This window comes from Typopeltis vanoorti, chromosome 17 (assembly GCF_054136105.1).
Source record: "Typopeltis vanoorti isolate ZY-2024b chromosome 17, IOZ_Tvanoo_1.0, whole genome shotgun sequence".
In the NCBI taxonomy this organism is placed as follows: domain Eukaryota; kingdom Metazoa; phylum Arthropoda; class Arachnida; order Uropygi; family Thelyphonidae; genus Typopeltis; species Typopeltis vanoorti.
This window is the reverse complement of record NC_143565.1, coordinates 81,967,461-81,982,956: the sequence shown is the minus strand read 5'-3', so window position 1 is coordinate 81,982,956 and position 15,496 is coordinate 81,967,461. Positions and strand designations below refer to the sequence as shown.

General features: G+C 35.2%; 1 protein-coding gene across 1 annotated transcript in view; it reads left to right on the top strand.

Moving 5' to 3' along the window:
- LOC150097561 (stromal cell-derived factor 2) overlaps positions 1-15,496 on the top strand; it is a 112,843-nt gene that overhangs the window by 48,562 nt on the left and 48,785 nt on the right. Inside the window, exon 3 of the mRNA XM_090407327.1 lies at positions 6,433-6,515. Coding sequence (XP_090263453.1) covers positions 6,433-6,515 — 83 coding nt within the window. The remainder of the gene's footprint in view (positions 1-6,432; positions 6,516-15,496) is intronic.

Sequence of the window (15,496 nt, the reverse complement as noted above, 5' to 3'; positions counted from 1 at the left end):
TATATAGAATCTTGGATGTCAGCCATATAGTGATCACACAGTCTTCTTGTTAAAACATGGCCTCAGTGCCCTGAAGCTATATACTGCACTGAACTCCTTATAGTAGGTAGCAGCAGAATTATTCGTTAGCTGATCCACCCGAAAGCATCCTACTGCAGAATCCCCTTTACTGCTGTACTTTGAAATGGATGTTCTAGATCTACATAGAATATTTAACATATGTTGCATGTTTAAGGCTTAAGTGATGGGTGGAACTAATGTTAGAGGTTTAATGAAGTAAAACATCACTGGGAAAGGATTAAAACAGTTGTATAATTCTTCAAATGTTTCATCTGTCACATAAGCATCTGAATATAAATTGTAACACACACACGCAAAGTTAGTACAAAACTAATTGAAACTCAATTACTATCACTCTTCATATTTCAGACAAACTGAAAAAAAAATTATAAGAACATCAATTCTACATTATTAATAAGAAATCTAACCAAGCACAATGTGGCATTGCCACTGATCACCAAATCCTCTGGTCTAGGACATACACACTCCATTGATGTTACTTCATCATCCTAATCTAAATCAGAATAACTGCCTCTCCTTATCGGAAATCTGGGCCAGTCTCATTCTTATCAGAGAGACTCTTCCCCACAAAAACCAACCATATGGCTTCGCTATGTTGATGATATGTTCTCTATTTGGCCACATGGCTCTGATGCACTCCTCTCCTTCCTAACACACTTAAACAACCAACACCCCAGAATCAAGTTCACTGTGGAAGAGGAAAAAAAACAACTGCCTTCCTTTATTAGACACACTAGTCACCTGCCAGCCTGATGGAAACTTGGGTTTCTCAGTTTAGGGAAACCCGCCCATACAGGCAGATACATTCACTAACAATCCCCCCCCCCCCCTCACAACAATAGTCATTAAGACACTACACAACAGGGCTAAACTTATCTGTTCAAATGACAATGCCTTAACCACAGAACTAAACCACATTCTCAACACTTTCTCAGCCAATGGCTACTCCCCCTCAAAAAAATCCAAAAAATATTGAAACCATCATCATCATCAAATTCCTGCCATGTACCCTCAAGGGGTGTACAGGATATGATAGTATTACATGAAAAAAATTACATCATTACTAACTTACTATCTACAATTTTCCTCCAAATCAATCTGTTACTTGTCAAGACTCCAACATTATCAGATCTTATATTTCTATCATCTAAGGCACTTTGTACCATATCAATCCACCTATATCTTGGTCTTCTTCTGGGTCGTTTTGCTGCCAACCTGGCAGAGAACACTTCTTTTGCTAATCTTTCCTCGCCCATTCTATTTAAGTTACCATACCACCTGAGATTAGCTCTGCTAACGCATTCCTGGATGCTGACAATGTCAAGTTCTTTCCTAATATCCTTGTTTTTAATATGATATTGCCATTGATGCTATCTGTTCTTGCCTATAATCTTTCTCATATCTGCGATCTCTAGTCTTTGGTCAATTGTTTTACTTCTGACCCAGCTCTCAAATCCATAAGTTAAAACTGGTTTGAACACTGTCTTGTATACAGCTAATTTAGTGTTCCAACTAATTTCTCTCTTATTCCATATAAATTTATTCAATTGACTTCCCACCATGCCAGCTTTGCTGATTCTGTTGTCTATTTCTATATTTAATTTACCATCATCAGTAAAAATTGTGCCTAAGTAGCTGAAATGTTTTACTTGTTCCACAGGTTCTCCATTCACAACACAGTTGACATTTTCAATGATTCTGCCTATTTTCATTGTCTTTGTCTTTTTATTCATACCATATCTATTACAACAGCTATTCAATTTAGTCAGAGAATCTTGCTGACTTGTAGCGGATTTATTCAGAAGTTTAACATCATCCGCATAAAGCAAAGAGCTGACATTAACATCTCCAATTTTGATATCATGTTTAATACCACTTTCCTTCATAATGTGATCCATATAGATAATGAATAACAGAGGGGATAATGTACATCCTTGTCTCACACCAGATTTAACATTAAACCATATTGCTGTATTTCCTTCAATTCTAACTGCTGACTTACAACTCAAATAAAGACTAAATATTGCTTGATATAATGGCCCATTGACACCATATAACTATAGCGTATTGAATAGCTTCCCTCTTGGCACCTTGTCATATACCTTTTCCAAATCGACAAAACTTAAATACAGATCTTTGTTTTATTCCCATGCTTTCTCGACTATTTGTCGTAAAGTGAAGATCTGATCCTGACAGCCTCTATTTGGCCTGAATCCATCTTGTTCTTCACCAAGCTTTTCTTCCACAATTCTTCTCAACCATTTCTCAAGTATACTTGCATAGATCTTGCCAGGAACACTCAGTAGGGAAATATCTCTGTAATTCTCACATTCGGTTTTATTTCCGTTTTTATGTATGGGTACAATTAGAGCTCTACTCCAATCATCGGGAATTCGTCTCTCGGTCCAGGCTTTCTGAACTATGCAGTGCAGCCACTGTAAGACTTATACCACCATACCTCAGCATTTCTGGTCGAATATCATCTATTCGACCCGAATTGATGATATCCCCCCCCCCCCAAGACCTACCTAGTGGATACCAGGTCCCTTGCAGCTGTAAGCTGTCCTACTTTGGCCAAACAGGCAAGACAGCTAATATCAGAATTTCAGAACACAAGGACTACATCCAGTTTCACCAATACAGCCACTCTGGTCTTGTAGTCCATGTGCTGGATACCCATCATAGAATACGGTGGAAGAAAGCCACGATAAAAAGAACCTGGATAAATTCAAATACGAAAGGCTATTCATGGAATCAGCCTCAGCCCTAAGAAACAAATTTGGTTGCATGAGACTGCCCCAAATTTGGGAAACCTACATCAGAAGACCTTCAGCCCAATCGGCCAAGAATACCAACATTGCCCGCTAGGGGGCACCATCAAGACTTTTGGGAGAAAGAATTTCTGCTTCGTCCTCGTTTACTGTGTGTTGTGCTTGCATGCACGTGTCTTGTTTTGTGAAAATGGCAACGTGACGCTGCCGAAATATTGGAAGTGTATTAAAATTTATTTTAATGTAAATTCTATTGTACGTTGTAATTTCCTTAAGCTGTTTAGTAAGAATAATTGAAACTCAGTAGACACAGGCTAGTCCTAACATGGCAAATTCCCTCTGTGAGTGCCACTGGATTACCTTAGTTGTAATATGGAATCTCTGAGGATTACTTGATGCTTAAGAAATGTTTGTGCCATAATTGTAAGACTAGATTACATGTACACACAAAGAAATAAAAAATAAACTTTAATTGCCAAATATTTCAACTTGAAATTGACAGGTCATCAGTGGCAGGAAAGGTAATAGTAGAAGGTAGAACAACAACAACAGTGGATTATTTAAAAATAGTATGAGCCATGTGTTGGTATAAAAGGAACAACATGATTTGCGTGAACTCTAGTAATTTTAAATTATTGATCTCTGATAAGAATGAGACTGGCCCAGATTTCTGATAAGGAGAGGCAGCTATTCTGATTTAGATTAGGATGATGAAGTAACATCAGTGGAGTGTGTATGTCCTTGACCAGAGGATTTGGTGATCAGTGGCAATGCCACATTGTGCTCGGTTAGATTTCTTATTAATAATGTAGGATTGATGTTCTTATAATTTTTTTTTTTTTTTTTTCAGTTTGTCTGAAATATAAAGGGTGATAGTCATTGACAACTTGTTAGACTCCAGGAAGAGAGAGAGAGATGAGATAATTTTATCTTTAGAAGAGGGAAACTATGAGCAGAATTTGTTGAACAGAATAAATGTAGGTACTGGGTTATATTTCTTGAATTTTTGAAATTGGTATGGAAATGCTAAATATATGGAATTGTGACTCTGTCTTGTTTCAGAGTTGTTGAAGAGAGGTTTGTCAAAATTAAGAACACGGTCAGTTTTGAGAAGACATTTAATCACATAATATGAAGATGGTCTGAAAAGTTCTCAGCCTCGACCATAGATGGCAACACTATCGGCAAGATTTTGTTTCTCTAAGTTGTTACTTCTGTCATAAGCATCCATGTGAAATTGCAAGTCATTCTATCAAGTAGTTTGTTTTATACAGCTGTCTGAAGCAAAAGTGTTGTCTGTATCCCTTGAAATGGATAAATTGAGTATCGTGTGATTTTAAAATTATTTGTAAAAGAAGGTTTAATGCCAAAAGAAATTCATTCGAAGTTCATAAAAGTTTATGGGTGCTCTTCTCCTTCATTTTCAACAATTAAGAAATGGGCTGCTGAGTATAAACATGGCTGTACCAACCTTGAAGATGATCCATGTGAAAGACGTCCAAAAAATGTAACAAAAAATCATCGATCAAGTGCACGATATGGTATTGGATGACCAATGAGTCTAAGTGCATGAAATTGCTGAGACTATAGGCATTTCAAAAGAACGTGCAAGATATATTTTGCATGAAGAATTGCAAATGAAAAAGCTTTGTGCAAGATGGGTGCTATGCTTGCTCACAGCAGATCAAAAATGCACTCATGAAAATCTCTGAACAGTGCTTGGAGCGTTTTAACAAGAATAATACTGATTTTGTGTGTCAATTTATTGCTATGGATGAGACTTGGATTCACCATTACACACACTAGAATCCAAACAGCAGTCAAAACAGAGGACAGAAGCTGGTTGTTCAGCACCAAAGAAGACAGTCAGATCCATTTGCAGGAAAGATCACGGCATCGCTGTTATGGGATGCTAAAGGCATTTTGCTTATTTAATTATCTTGAAAAGGGTAAAACAATAACTGGAGAATATTATTCCGATCTTTTAACCAGACTAAATGAAAAAATTCGTGAGAAAAGACCCGGTTTGCAGAAGAAAAAAAATCATGTTTCATCAGGACAATGCACCTGCCCACAAAGGTATTTTGGCAATGGTAAAATTAAGGGATCTGCACTATGAATTGTTGGAACATCCACCCTATTCCTCAAATTTGGCTCCCTGTGACTTCTGTCTCTTCCTCGCTGGTTAGTGTTTTTCTTCGAATCAAGAAGTGATTGCAGATCTTACTGAGAACCACTACAGGAATGGAATAATGGCGCTAGAGCATCGCTGGAATAAATGTATTAGTTTTAAAGTAGATTATGTTGAAAAATAAAAATAATTTTGAAATTATAAATTTATTTTTCCATTGTTAGGCCAAGAACTTTTCAGACCACCCCTCGTATGTTGAATGTTGAGAAGTTCTTGCTTGATCTTGTGGGTTGGAGCACATTGTATGAGCTCAGTTCAGTAAAGTGTTTGATTCCAATTTTTTGGGAAGGATTGTGGGAATTACTGTTGTATGTAGTGACAAATGAAGGTAAATTTGCAATAGACAGAGGTAGTTAGATGACCTGAAGGAGAGCGTGATGCATAGGAATGCAAGTTTACTCTCCTTTTCTATTTTCATGGTAAAATTTATCCAGGTTGTGGATTATTTATTTTTGCTAGAAAGGTTAGTAAGGTGTTTTTCTTATGAGACCAGATTGTGAAAATGTAATTGATGTAGTGCATCCAAACTAACAAATCTCCTGGCACTTATTATATTCATTTCTCTGCATGCCTATCTCTAGTGCATAATCAACTTCAAGCTGCCAAGCATGATCTTTCCATTAATATTCATCTCATCACTGAACTACAAGTAGTGATTATCTCCATTATAGACCCTGAACTATTAAATATAGTTTTAACTATTTCCAAACGCTCCTGTGTCATTAATTTAACAACTTTTTCACTAAGCAAAGACCTCATTTCTTGCCAGACCAAAAATGGGAGGTCAATATCTCAGACTTCCACTAACTCAGATGAAATTTTTTTTTCTATCAAGAGGATATGATTTTCTATAGTTCCCAAAAAAAATCGTATTTGGATATATTCCACAACATTGAAATTAAATGATTCAATTGTTTTAGTGATAACCAACGAACTTCATATGGAAGTCTCCTCTGCACTACTTAAATCCAAACTTTCCATTTCTAACATTTCTTCTACAGAAATTGAAGCCTTGCAATCACTAAGATGAAGCAGCCATTACAAAAACTGCAAAGGAAAAGTTGGCATTGTTGTTGATTCCTCTGAATGTAGAAGAAAAATATCTCATACTATGTGATGTAGCAAGAAATTGACCACAAAGTGAAGACCCTGATTTTGAGAGAATAATAGTGAATATATAAACTGTTTTTATGATAAATCATGAAAGCTTTTTAGTGTAAATGAGTTTAAATGTTATTGTAAATGTACAAGAATATTGCATGGAATTTAAATGGTTATATCATTTTGTATTTGATGAAATATGTTCTTATTTAAAGTTTAAATTTTCAAACTTATTATATTAAAACCACTCATTAAAAAAAAAATGATTTTTTTTTTCTCTTCTTTAAGTCTGTTACAGCAACTGATATTCAGGAAGATATCAGTAGTCATTGGGTTATCAAAGGAAAAACAGGAAAATTATGTAATAGAGGGTAAGCAGAAACAGTTTTAATGTATATAAGTAATTTTTCAACAAAGCTAACTAATAATGTTAGAATTGGTAAGTGTTTCACCTTGATATTTTGCTTTTATATCTTCACATGTGACAAAACAGCTTGTTATGAACACAGTGGACAAACATGCAGACATCTGCTTTGGCATTAGCTCTAAACATATAATAAAGTTTCAAGAAAAGATTAGGCTAAATGACCACATTCTTGAAGAAATAATTGATTTTCTGTACCTTATTGATACTTGACATTCTGAAAAGAAAGCACAAAGCTCTTTAATTCCATAAAAGTTTAGCTCATATCTGGAAATCCAATCTCCTCACCACAAATACCAAAATTTGTCTAATCAAAACTACCACTGAAGCCATATTTACATATAGTTCCCACACATGGAACATCACTATTCGATGAGCAGTTAATCTCATCAATAGCTTTGGGATAATGCGACTTCAATCAATACTAGGATACACATGACATAATCACATTCTTAATACTGTTATTCTTGAAGAAAGTTGGCAAGGGCCCCTAATAGAAACAATTCAGAAAAGTCAACTGAGGTGGTTGGGATCTTCAATTGAGACATCCACCCTTACCTTTGTTTAGTGCTGTTGTTCTCTACAGGTCAACTAATGGACATAGAGGAAGCCCAAGCTAAACAGTTTTAGTAATACATAAGCAAACTTTTTGATGATGAGACTCACAAACCATCTGACATTTATCATTTGGCACAAAACAGGTAGTGGAAGGAATCATGCATAGTGCAATTTAAACACAAATATCATTTATGTTCATGTTTACGCTGTCAGTGTTGAAGTTAATGCATTTGTGGTTGCAGACAAGCATTCCCTTCTGGAAACTCCTGCTAGAAACAAAGCATACTGGGACAGAGAGCAAATAATCACTATACAGAACACGCTGGGTTTGTAGTCTTAATTGCTTTGGTTATAATTCCAACTAGTGAGACTTTTCTAAGTGATTCTCCACTGAGTCTTGAGAAGAGAATTTTGAAATTATTCTGCTGTTTAGCAGTAGATGGACAACTTATGCTAAACTCAAACCATGCTTGTGCTTCAGTGTTTATGTTGGGGAAGCAAAAGTTTTGTAGGTGAATGAATAAAACTTCTTTTAAGGTTATTTGTTATTAAAACTGAAATGCATTTGGTGTTGATGTGATTTTAAAGTATTGTTAAATTATGAAGAGATAGTCATGTAAATCTAAAAAGAATGAACTCCAAGGAGGCCATTAAAGAAATTATGCTGTTACCAAAGTCATAAATACTTCTGGCATCATGTTATTAAGGATAGAATGGGAATCTCAAATTTGTGAATTGATGTTTGATATGCTAGACATAGAAATGCAGTGTTATGATACCAGTGGACTTCTGCCATACTGGTGGGAATTGTCTTGAAGACAGTTTTTGTAGCTTCTGGGAGGTATAACAATAAATAATATATATCTTATAAGTTAAGCTTGTTGGACCACCAAACATAGGCAGAGTGAGATAGTCTTGCAAGAAAGAGAACTAGGAAGTTTTAGCTTAATTTATGGCTGTTAAGATGCTTTACATTATATTCGGTTTAATGTCAAAGACCAGTAAAGATGTTTAGTGCATTATGTGTCACTGGAATCAGGATTCAACCTGGTCCTGTCTAGGATGTGGGAAACTTTTATCAGGGATTTTCAGTTGAAGACGAGTTATTGAGCATCATATGGAGATAACAGGGTTCTTCCTCTTGGAAACCCATTTTTCATCCCACAACCTGATAAACCAGCCAGGAGGGTACATATAGTTTATACACAAAAATATATATTTAGACATAAACTAACTGCCTTTTCCTAACCTTGATTTAAATATAAAATAAAGAAACAAACAAGTTGCATCCGTATTGATTTATTTTTAACCATGATTTTAATCATGGTTATGAAAGCCAGTGTGAGCAGGCCATACAGGCCATGTCCTTTAAGGTCTGTAAGTGTATTTGGATTATTTAGTGAGTTAAATATATGTAACATTTGTTTATTCCTTGTTCCAAAACTTGCTTACCACTTTTACTAAAAGTTTGTGCTCCAGAACTAACACCTTTTCTCTACACTTTTTGATACTCAGCTAGCACTTATCTCAACATAAAAACAAGCACATTTTTAATCTTGAAAAAAACAAAACTATATAAACTATTATTAACATTCCAGGAGGGTCTGCCATCGAACTATTAGCTTATCCCCCTCAACTTAATCCTCTCCAAAAGAATGGAAAAAGCCATCAACTGATCACCAGTTTGGATTCCACCACTCCTGATCCATAGCAAATCCTTTAGTCTATTCATTATCACCACCAATACATGTTCCTTAGAAAATTTTGGAGAAGCATATGTTTTTCTTGACATTGTTAGTGTATTTATTCATGTGTGTGTGTGTGTGTGTGCGCATCTAAATCTTCTCAGTAAACTACCATCTTTTGGTCTTAACCTTCTCTCTAGTCATCCATTGTGTGTCATGGTATATGGCTTCCTCAGTGCAGAAAACCTGCTGAGCTAGACCGACCTTAATTAAAATAAGAAATAAACTACATTTGAATAGCACTTTGCAAACCTATATGTTAATATTTATTACAGTGGTGTGATATCCATTGGTACTTATGTTCTACTAGTAACAGTGCCATGGACATAGCTTTGAGCTGCATGGTTTTTCACTGGAATTTGTTACTGTTGACTGTAAATGCTTTTTAATTTAAAAAAGTAACAGAAAACTTAGAAGTGATTTAATAGGTTTAAGGTGAAAAGGACAAATGTTATGACTTAAAGGGAGAAATATAACATCAAGCATGCTATGAGCTTGCTTCTTCTCCTTTCCCTTTCTTCAGCTGCATTATATTCAGGTACCTTTCCAGTACAGTAATTTTACACTAATATTTGGTGTAAAATTTGGGCACGGCATTACCTTATTTTTAAGGCACTCTTGTTTCTGATGAGAAGGGTAATGGCTGTTTTTAAGTAATGTGATAAGCATTGTATGGTGATAGCTGTAAACATTTCTTGAAGAAAAAACCCAACTACCGTTATATATTTTTATGCACATTTGTGTTTAAAAAATAAATAAATAAAAGTGAAATAAACAAAAATAAATGGATATATTCATAGAAGAAGATAGAAATTCAACTGAAATATTGCAGAGTATGTTTTATTTTAGCATGTGGCTTTCATCCATATAAGAATGTTTCTTTTGTCACTGATATCCTTGCACAGGCTGATCTAAAGCTTGGACCTGTTGTTATAAGTATAACAGGCCCCAACCTTCCAGAAAAAGTTTGAAATAGTGCCATTTACTAGTGAGAACTAAAACATGCAATTATATGTCAAATATATGCGCTTTTCAAACACATTTATCATAATGTGATACTAAGGCAACATGTGCAAAATGCTGTAGACATTTTATGACCATAAGGTCATGCATCTACCACTATATATATACACACACAGTGTATATACGTGTGTGTGTGTGTATCAGGGGCATATATTCAGGGTGTACCAGGTTTGCAGTGCACATCCACAGAATAGCAATATCACCGACGATATTATATTTTTACATTTATTCCTGTTAAAGACTCCCCTAATTGTTTCCTGGCTTCGCGTGATTCCTAAAATTAAACACAGTATAAAAATGCTTCATGAAGAGAACATTTTCGACACGTATATTGCATCACATTCACATTAATAGCCCAAGTGTGCGGTGACAAATACGGACACCTCTGAGCACTTTGTACAGATGGTACAGTGGATCAAATTCAGTGTTAGAGTGGTTTTAAACCACCCAGAAGGTGAGGCAGGGAGAGTGCACTGAGACAATAGCACCTAGAAATCAGTGGCTGTGATTGGTTATTGTGTCAACCAATCCAACTGAACATTGTTGCTTGTCATGAATTTGATTTTGTTTACTGAGTTTTATCTGTTTTGTGTGTGTAAAGTGAATTGATGTGTTTAGGACACTGATATAGACATATCGGTGTCCAGTTTTTAATATATAATTATTTATATATTAAAAACTGTCTTTTTATTATATTTTAATATATTTATTATGTATTAAAATCTTCACAATGAGAAACATTGTGAAGATCTAGTGAATGTCCTTTTCTGCCAGAGCTTTTGCAAATTGTATGAATATAGTCAAAGGAGGTAAGCCTATCTTCCTCTTCCCTTACTATTATATTTTTATACCTTTGAGTAATTCAAATATATCAACTAAATATAGCATTCTCCTTCATTATTGTGTTCTAATATATCTTAAAACAAACACATTGCCCTCACTCTATACAGATTTGGTTAAAATTAATTGCATTGGATCAATTAAGATGAGCGTTGATATGATATGCACTCTTAAAACTTTCATACATCGTAAAAATACAATCATACAGTCAGATTGAGGTGAATTTTGTAGCATGGGTTGCATAATCCACACAATGGCACATTCAACCAAAATGGACATGTGACGCCACTGGTGTGTGTGTGTGTGTGTGTGTGTGTGTGTGTGTGTGTGTGTGTGTGTGTGTGTGTGTGTGTGTGTGTGTGTGTGTGTGCGTGCGTGCGCGCGCGCGCGTGTGTGTGTGCGCGCGCGCGCGCGCGTGCGCATACATACGAGGGTGGTCTGAAAAGTTCTCGGCCTAACAATGAAAAAACGAATTTATAATTCCAAAATTATTTTTATTTTTCAACATAATCTCCCTTAAGAATAATAGATTTATTCCAGCAATGCTCCAACAATATTATCCCATCCCTCAGTAAGTGGTTCTCAGTAAGATCTGCAAAATACCCCTCTACAGCTGCAATCATCTCTTGATTTGAAGAAAAACGCTGACCAGCAAGGAAGAGTTTTAGTTTTGGGAAGAGAGAGAAGTCAGAGGGAGCCAAATCTGGGGAATAGGGTGGATGTTTCAACAGTTCATAGTGCAGATCTCTTAATTTTCCCACTGCCATAACACCATTGTGGGCAGGTGCATTGTCCTGATGATAGATGATTTTTTTTTCTTCTGCAAAGTGGGTCTTTTCTCATGAATTTTTTCATCTAGTCTGGTTAAAAGATCGGAATAATATTCCCCGGTTATTGTTTTACCCTTTTCAAGATAATTAATAAACAAAATGCCTTTAGCATCCCAAAACAGCAATGCAGTGACCTTTCCTGCTGATGGAACAGACTTTGTCTTCTTTGGCACCGAACAACCAGCTTCTGCCCACTGTTTTGACTGCTGTTTGGATTCTGGTGTGTGTGTGTGTGTAATGGTGAATCCAAGTTTCATCCATAGCAATAAATCGACACACAAAATCAGTTTTATTCTTGTTAAAATGCTCCAAGCACTGTTCAGAGATTTTCATGTGAGTGCGTTTTTGATCTGCTGTGAGCAAGTGTGGCACCCATCTCGCACAAAGCTTTTTCACTTGTAATTCTTCATGCAAAATATATCCTGCGCATTATTTTGACATGTCTACAGTTTGGACAATTTCACGCACTTTGACTCGCCAGTCATCCAATACCATATTATGCACTTGATCAATGATTTCTGGTGTTACACTTTTTGGACGTCCTTCCCGTGGATCATCTTCAACGCTGGTACGGCCATGTTTAAAGTCGGTAGCCCATTTCTTAATTGTCAAAAACAAAGGAGAAGACTGTCCATAAACTTTTATGAGCTTCGAATGAATTTCTTTTGCCGTTAAACCTTCTTTTACAAAGAATTTTATAATCACACAATACTCAATTTATCCATTTCAAGGGATACAGACAACACCTTTGCTTCAGACAGCTGTATAAAACAAACTACTTGATAGAATGACTTGCAATTTCACATGGATCATTATGACAGAGGTACCAACTTAGAGAAAAAAAAAACTTGGTGATAGTGTTGCCATCTATGGTCAAGACCGAGAAACTTTCAGGTCATCCTCATATATATATATATTAAGTTTTGTTAAATTTAGTGAATTTAGCTGTGAATTATATTCACAGAACATAGAATTTCGGATGAAATATATTATTATTTTGGTAACCTCCATGACATAAAGACTCATCATGGGAGGCCCACTCAACCAGTAACATGTCTATCGTAATGAGCTTTGCAGTTATTTACACCCTGCATTTGTAATACATTCTGACAATGCATTCTACTCACGAACAACTTTCCACGTAAAAAATCTACTCCTCACATCCTTCACTATATTTTTATACAACTTCCAGGGATGGTTTCTTGTTCCTCCTATCTTAACATCCACTCTTTTTATAATTTCTTCTGTATTAATCTGATAGAATTTGAATTCCTTAACTAACTTGAAGGTCTATCATATCACCTCTTTTCTTCCTATCCACCAACACTTCTGTAATCCACATTCTCTCAAATGCTCTTCATAACCAACACTCCAGAGTCCTGATATCACTTTGGCTATTCGTGTTTCCACATCACAACAAAAACTAGGTGACCAAATCTGTGTATAATAGTCCATATGTGGTCTAATACCAATGCCTTATATAGAGGCACCACCACCTTATCCCTACATGCCAATGTACTTTTTATCATAGCAGCAATATGATGTGCTGTCTTTGCAACACTTGTGATGTGCCCTCGCAACTTCAAGTTCTCTGTCTACCATCACTCCAAGATCCCGAATCTCATCCACTTCCTAAGGTACGGCTTCACCAGTACAGTACGTAGCCTTATATCTGTGTATCCCAAAGTGTAACACCTTGCATTTATTAATATTAGAACTGCAACCTCACTCATTTGTCCAAGCTAAAAGTCTATTCAAATCTTCCTGTAGAGAATTAACATCAGCACTACTACTTCAAATGTTTGCTAATGATGCAAACATTTGAAGATCCTTAGTCAATCCACAGTAAATATCAATAACAAATAAGTTACAAGCAAGGGCCCAAGAACAGACCCCTGAGGCATGTCACTTTCTTTTCTGATACACTACTCCATAATACACAACTTGCTGGTATCATTCAGAGCCAATTTCCAATCCATCTAACCAAATTATCATTTATTCCTGTCCTCTGTAGTTTGCACACCACCTTATCATGTGATAATCTATCAAATGCTGTTGCACTGTCCAAGAATATCACTGTATATGATTCTCCCTTATCCAACACATTCGTCATCTTATCATAAAACATAAGTGGATTGCTAAAACAAGACCTACCCCTTGCTGATCATCATAGAGAATCTTATGTCGATCCAACCATATTCTATTTCTAACCAATTTTTCCAACACTTTGATCACAACTGCAATATACAGACTGGTCTATAATTGAAAACTTCTGTTCTCAAATCATGTTTGTGGAAAGGTATTATTTTGTCTTTCCATTTCTTAGGAACCTTCTCCACTGCTAGACTTCCATTAAATAACAGGGTCAAGGGCATGGCTAACTCTTTTGCACATTCTTTAAAAATACAGTGACATTTTTGTTTTGTATTTGGTCCTTAAACATTAAAACTTGAGCTTTTTTTGGTTTTATTCGTTGACCAGATATTTGTAAATGATATGCACGAATTGTCAACAAGTTTCACCAGCTATTCTGTCTGGCTTCTTCAGGACAAGTATAACGGTACACACTAATGTTTACTAGTAAAAAAAAGAACGGAGTGACACAGTCAAATAAATTAAAACTGACACTTAACATCATAAGCATGGAACGTGGTTTATCAGTCATTGTTTATTGAGCGCGTTATATAGATTTAAGCGAAATGAAATTCTGGTAAGCTGAGTGAACTTATTAGGCTTTTCCAGATGGCTTTCAGAATCATTCCTTGATTTCTGTTTAGATTTTCTCCAGAGCAGAGTACAACTGTGGCTTCTTTGAAGTTTCTACATCGAAAATCTTCTTCTATATAAGGCATGGAGCTGTTATCTCAATTGATGGTGTGGTTAGAGATCGAGAAGTGATGGGCTAATCCTGAAGTATCTGTTCTGTTGTTCACGTCCCCTATATGCTATTTTTTTTTTTTTTTTTTTTTTTTTTTTTTTTTTTTTTTTTTTTTTTTTTTTGAATTTCCAGGCTTCTTGATGTTTGGTATATGTAATTTAATCCACAGGAACACGGGATGTTGTTATTTGTATACACCTGCGATTTGAAGAAGGCATTAATGTCCTTTGGAGATCTTAAAATCTGCCATATTGTTTTCTATTACTGATTCCTGGTTTAATTCTTTCATAATTTCTTCATTTCTTTTGTGATAATAGAGTATATTTGGCAGTTTTTATCCAACTTCATTTCAACTGTTATTAATCTTTGTTTGTCTTTTTGTTTTATTGTCCAGATTGCACTTCCATACAATAGGACTGGTAGGGCTAATGTCTTGTATACTTTTAGTCTGGTTTGTTTTTGAACTAGGTTTGGTTTAAATATAGAGTTAATTACACCTGTTATTTGTAAATATTTCACAAATTTTAGGTTTATATCTTTTTTCATTTTCATATGTAATCATACATCCTATGGAGTTAAATGAATTCACCTGTTCTAAAATCTTATCCATTACTATTTTAGTTTTTACTGGATCTTGTCCTTTAAAGGCCTGTTTTTGGCAAAAGGCTGGATCTATACATGATCGCCCTTTTCTAAATCCATTTTGTACTTCTAAAATAAAAGCTTTCAGAATATTTTATTAGTCTGTTATTTAAAATTCTGCTATATATTTTGTAACAGGAATTTAGAATACTACCTCTATAATTTTTAGGGTCATCTCTACTACCCTTTTTTAAAGATACGGATCACTACTACTTTTTTTCCATTCTGTTGGTGGGTTACATGTTGAATAGATTTTATTTTAAAATACTAAGTCTTTCTTTGAACATTATTCCTACATATTTATATAATAACTTATCTTCTCCAGGTGATTTTCAATTTCTTGTTTTTTTTTTCAGGCTGATTTCTAATTCTTTAGTTTTTTCATTTTCATTATATTTGCCAGTTATTATTA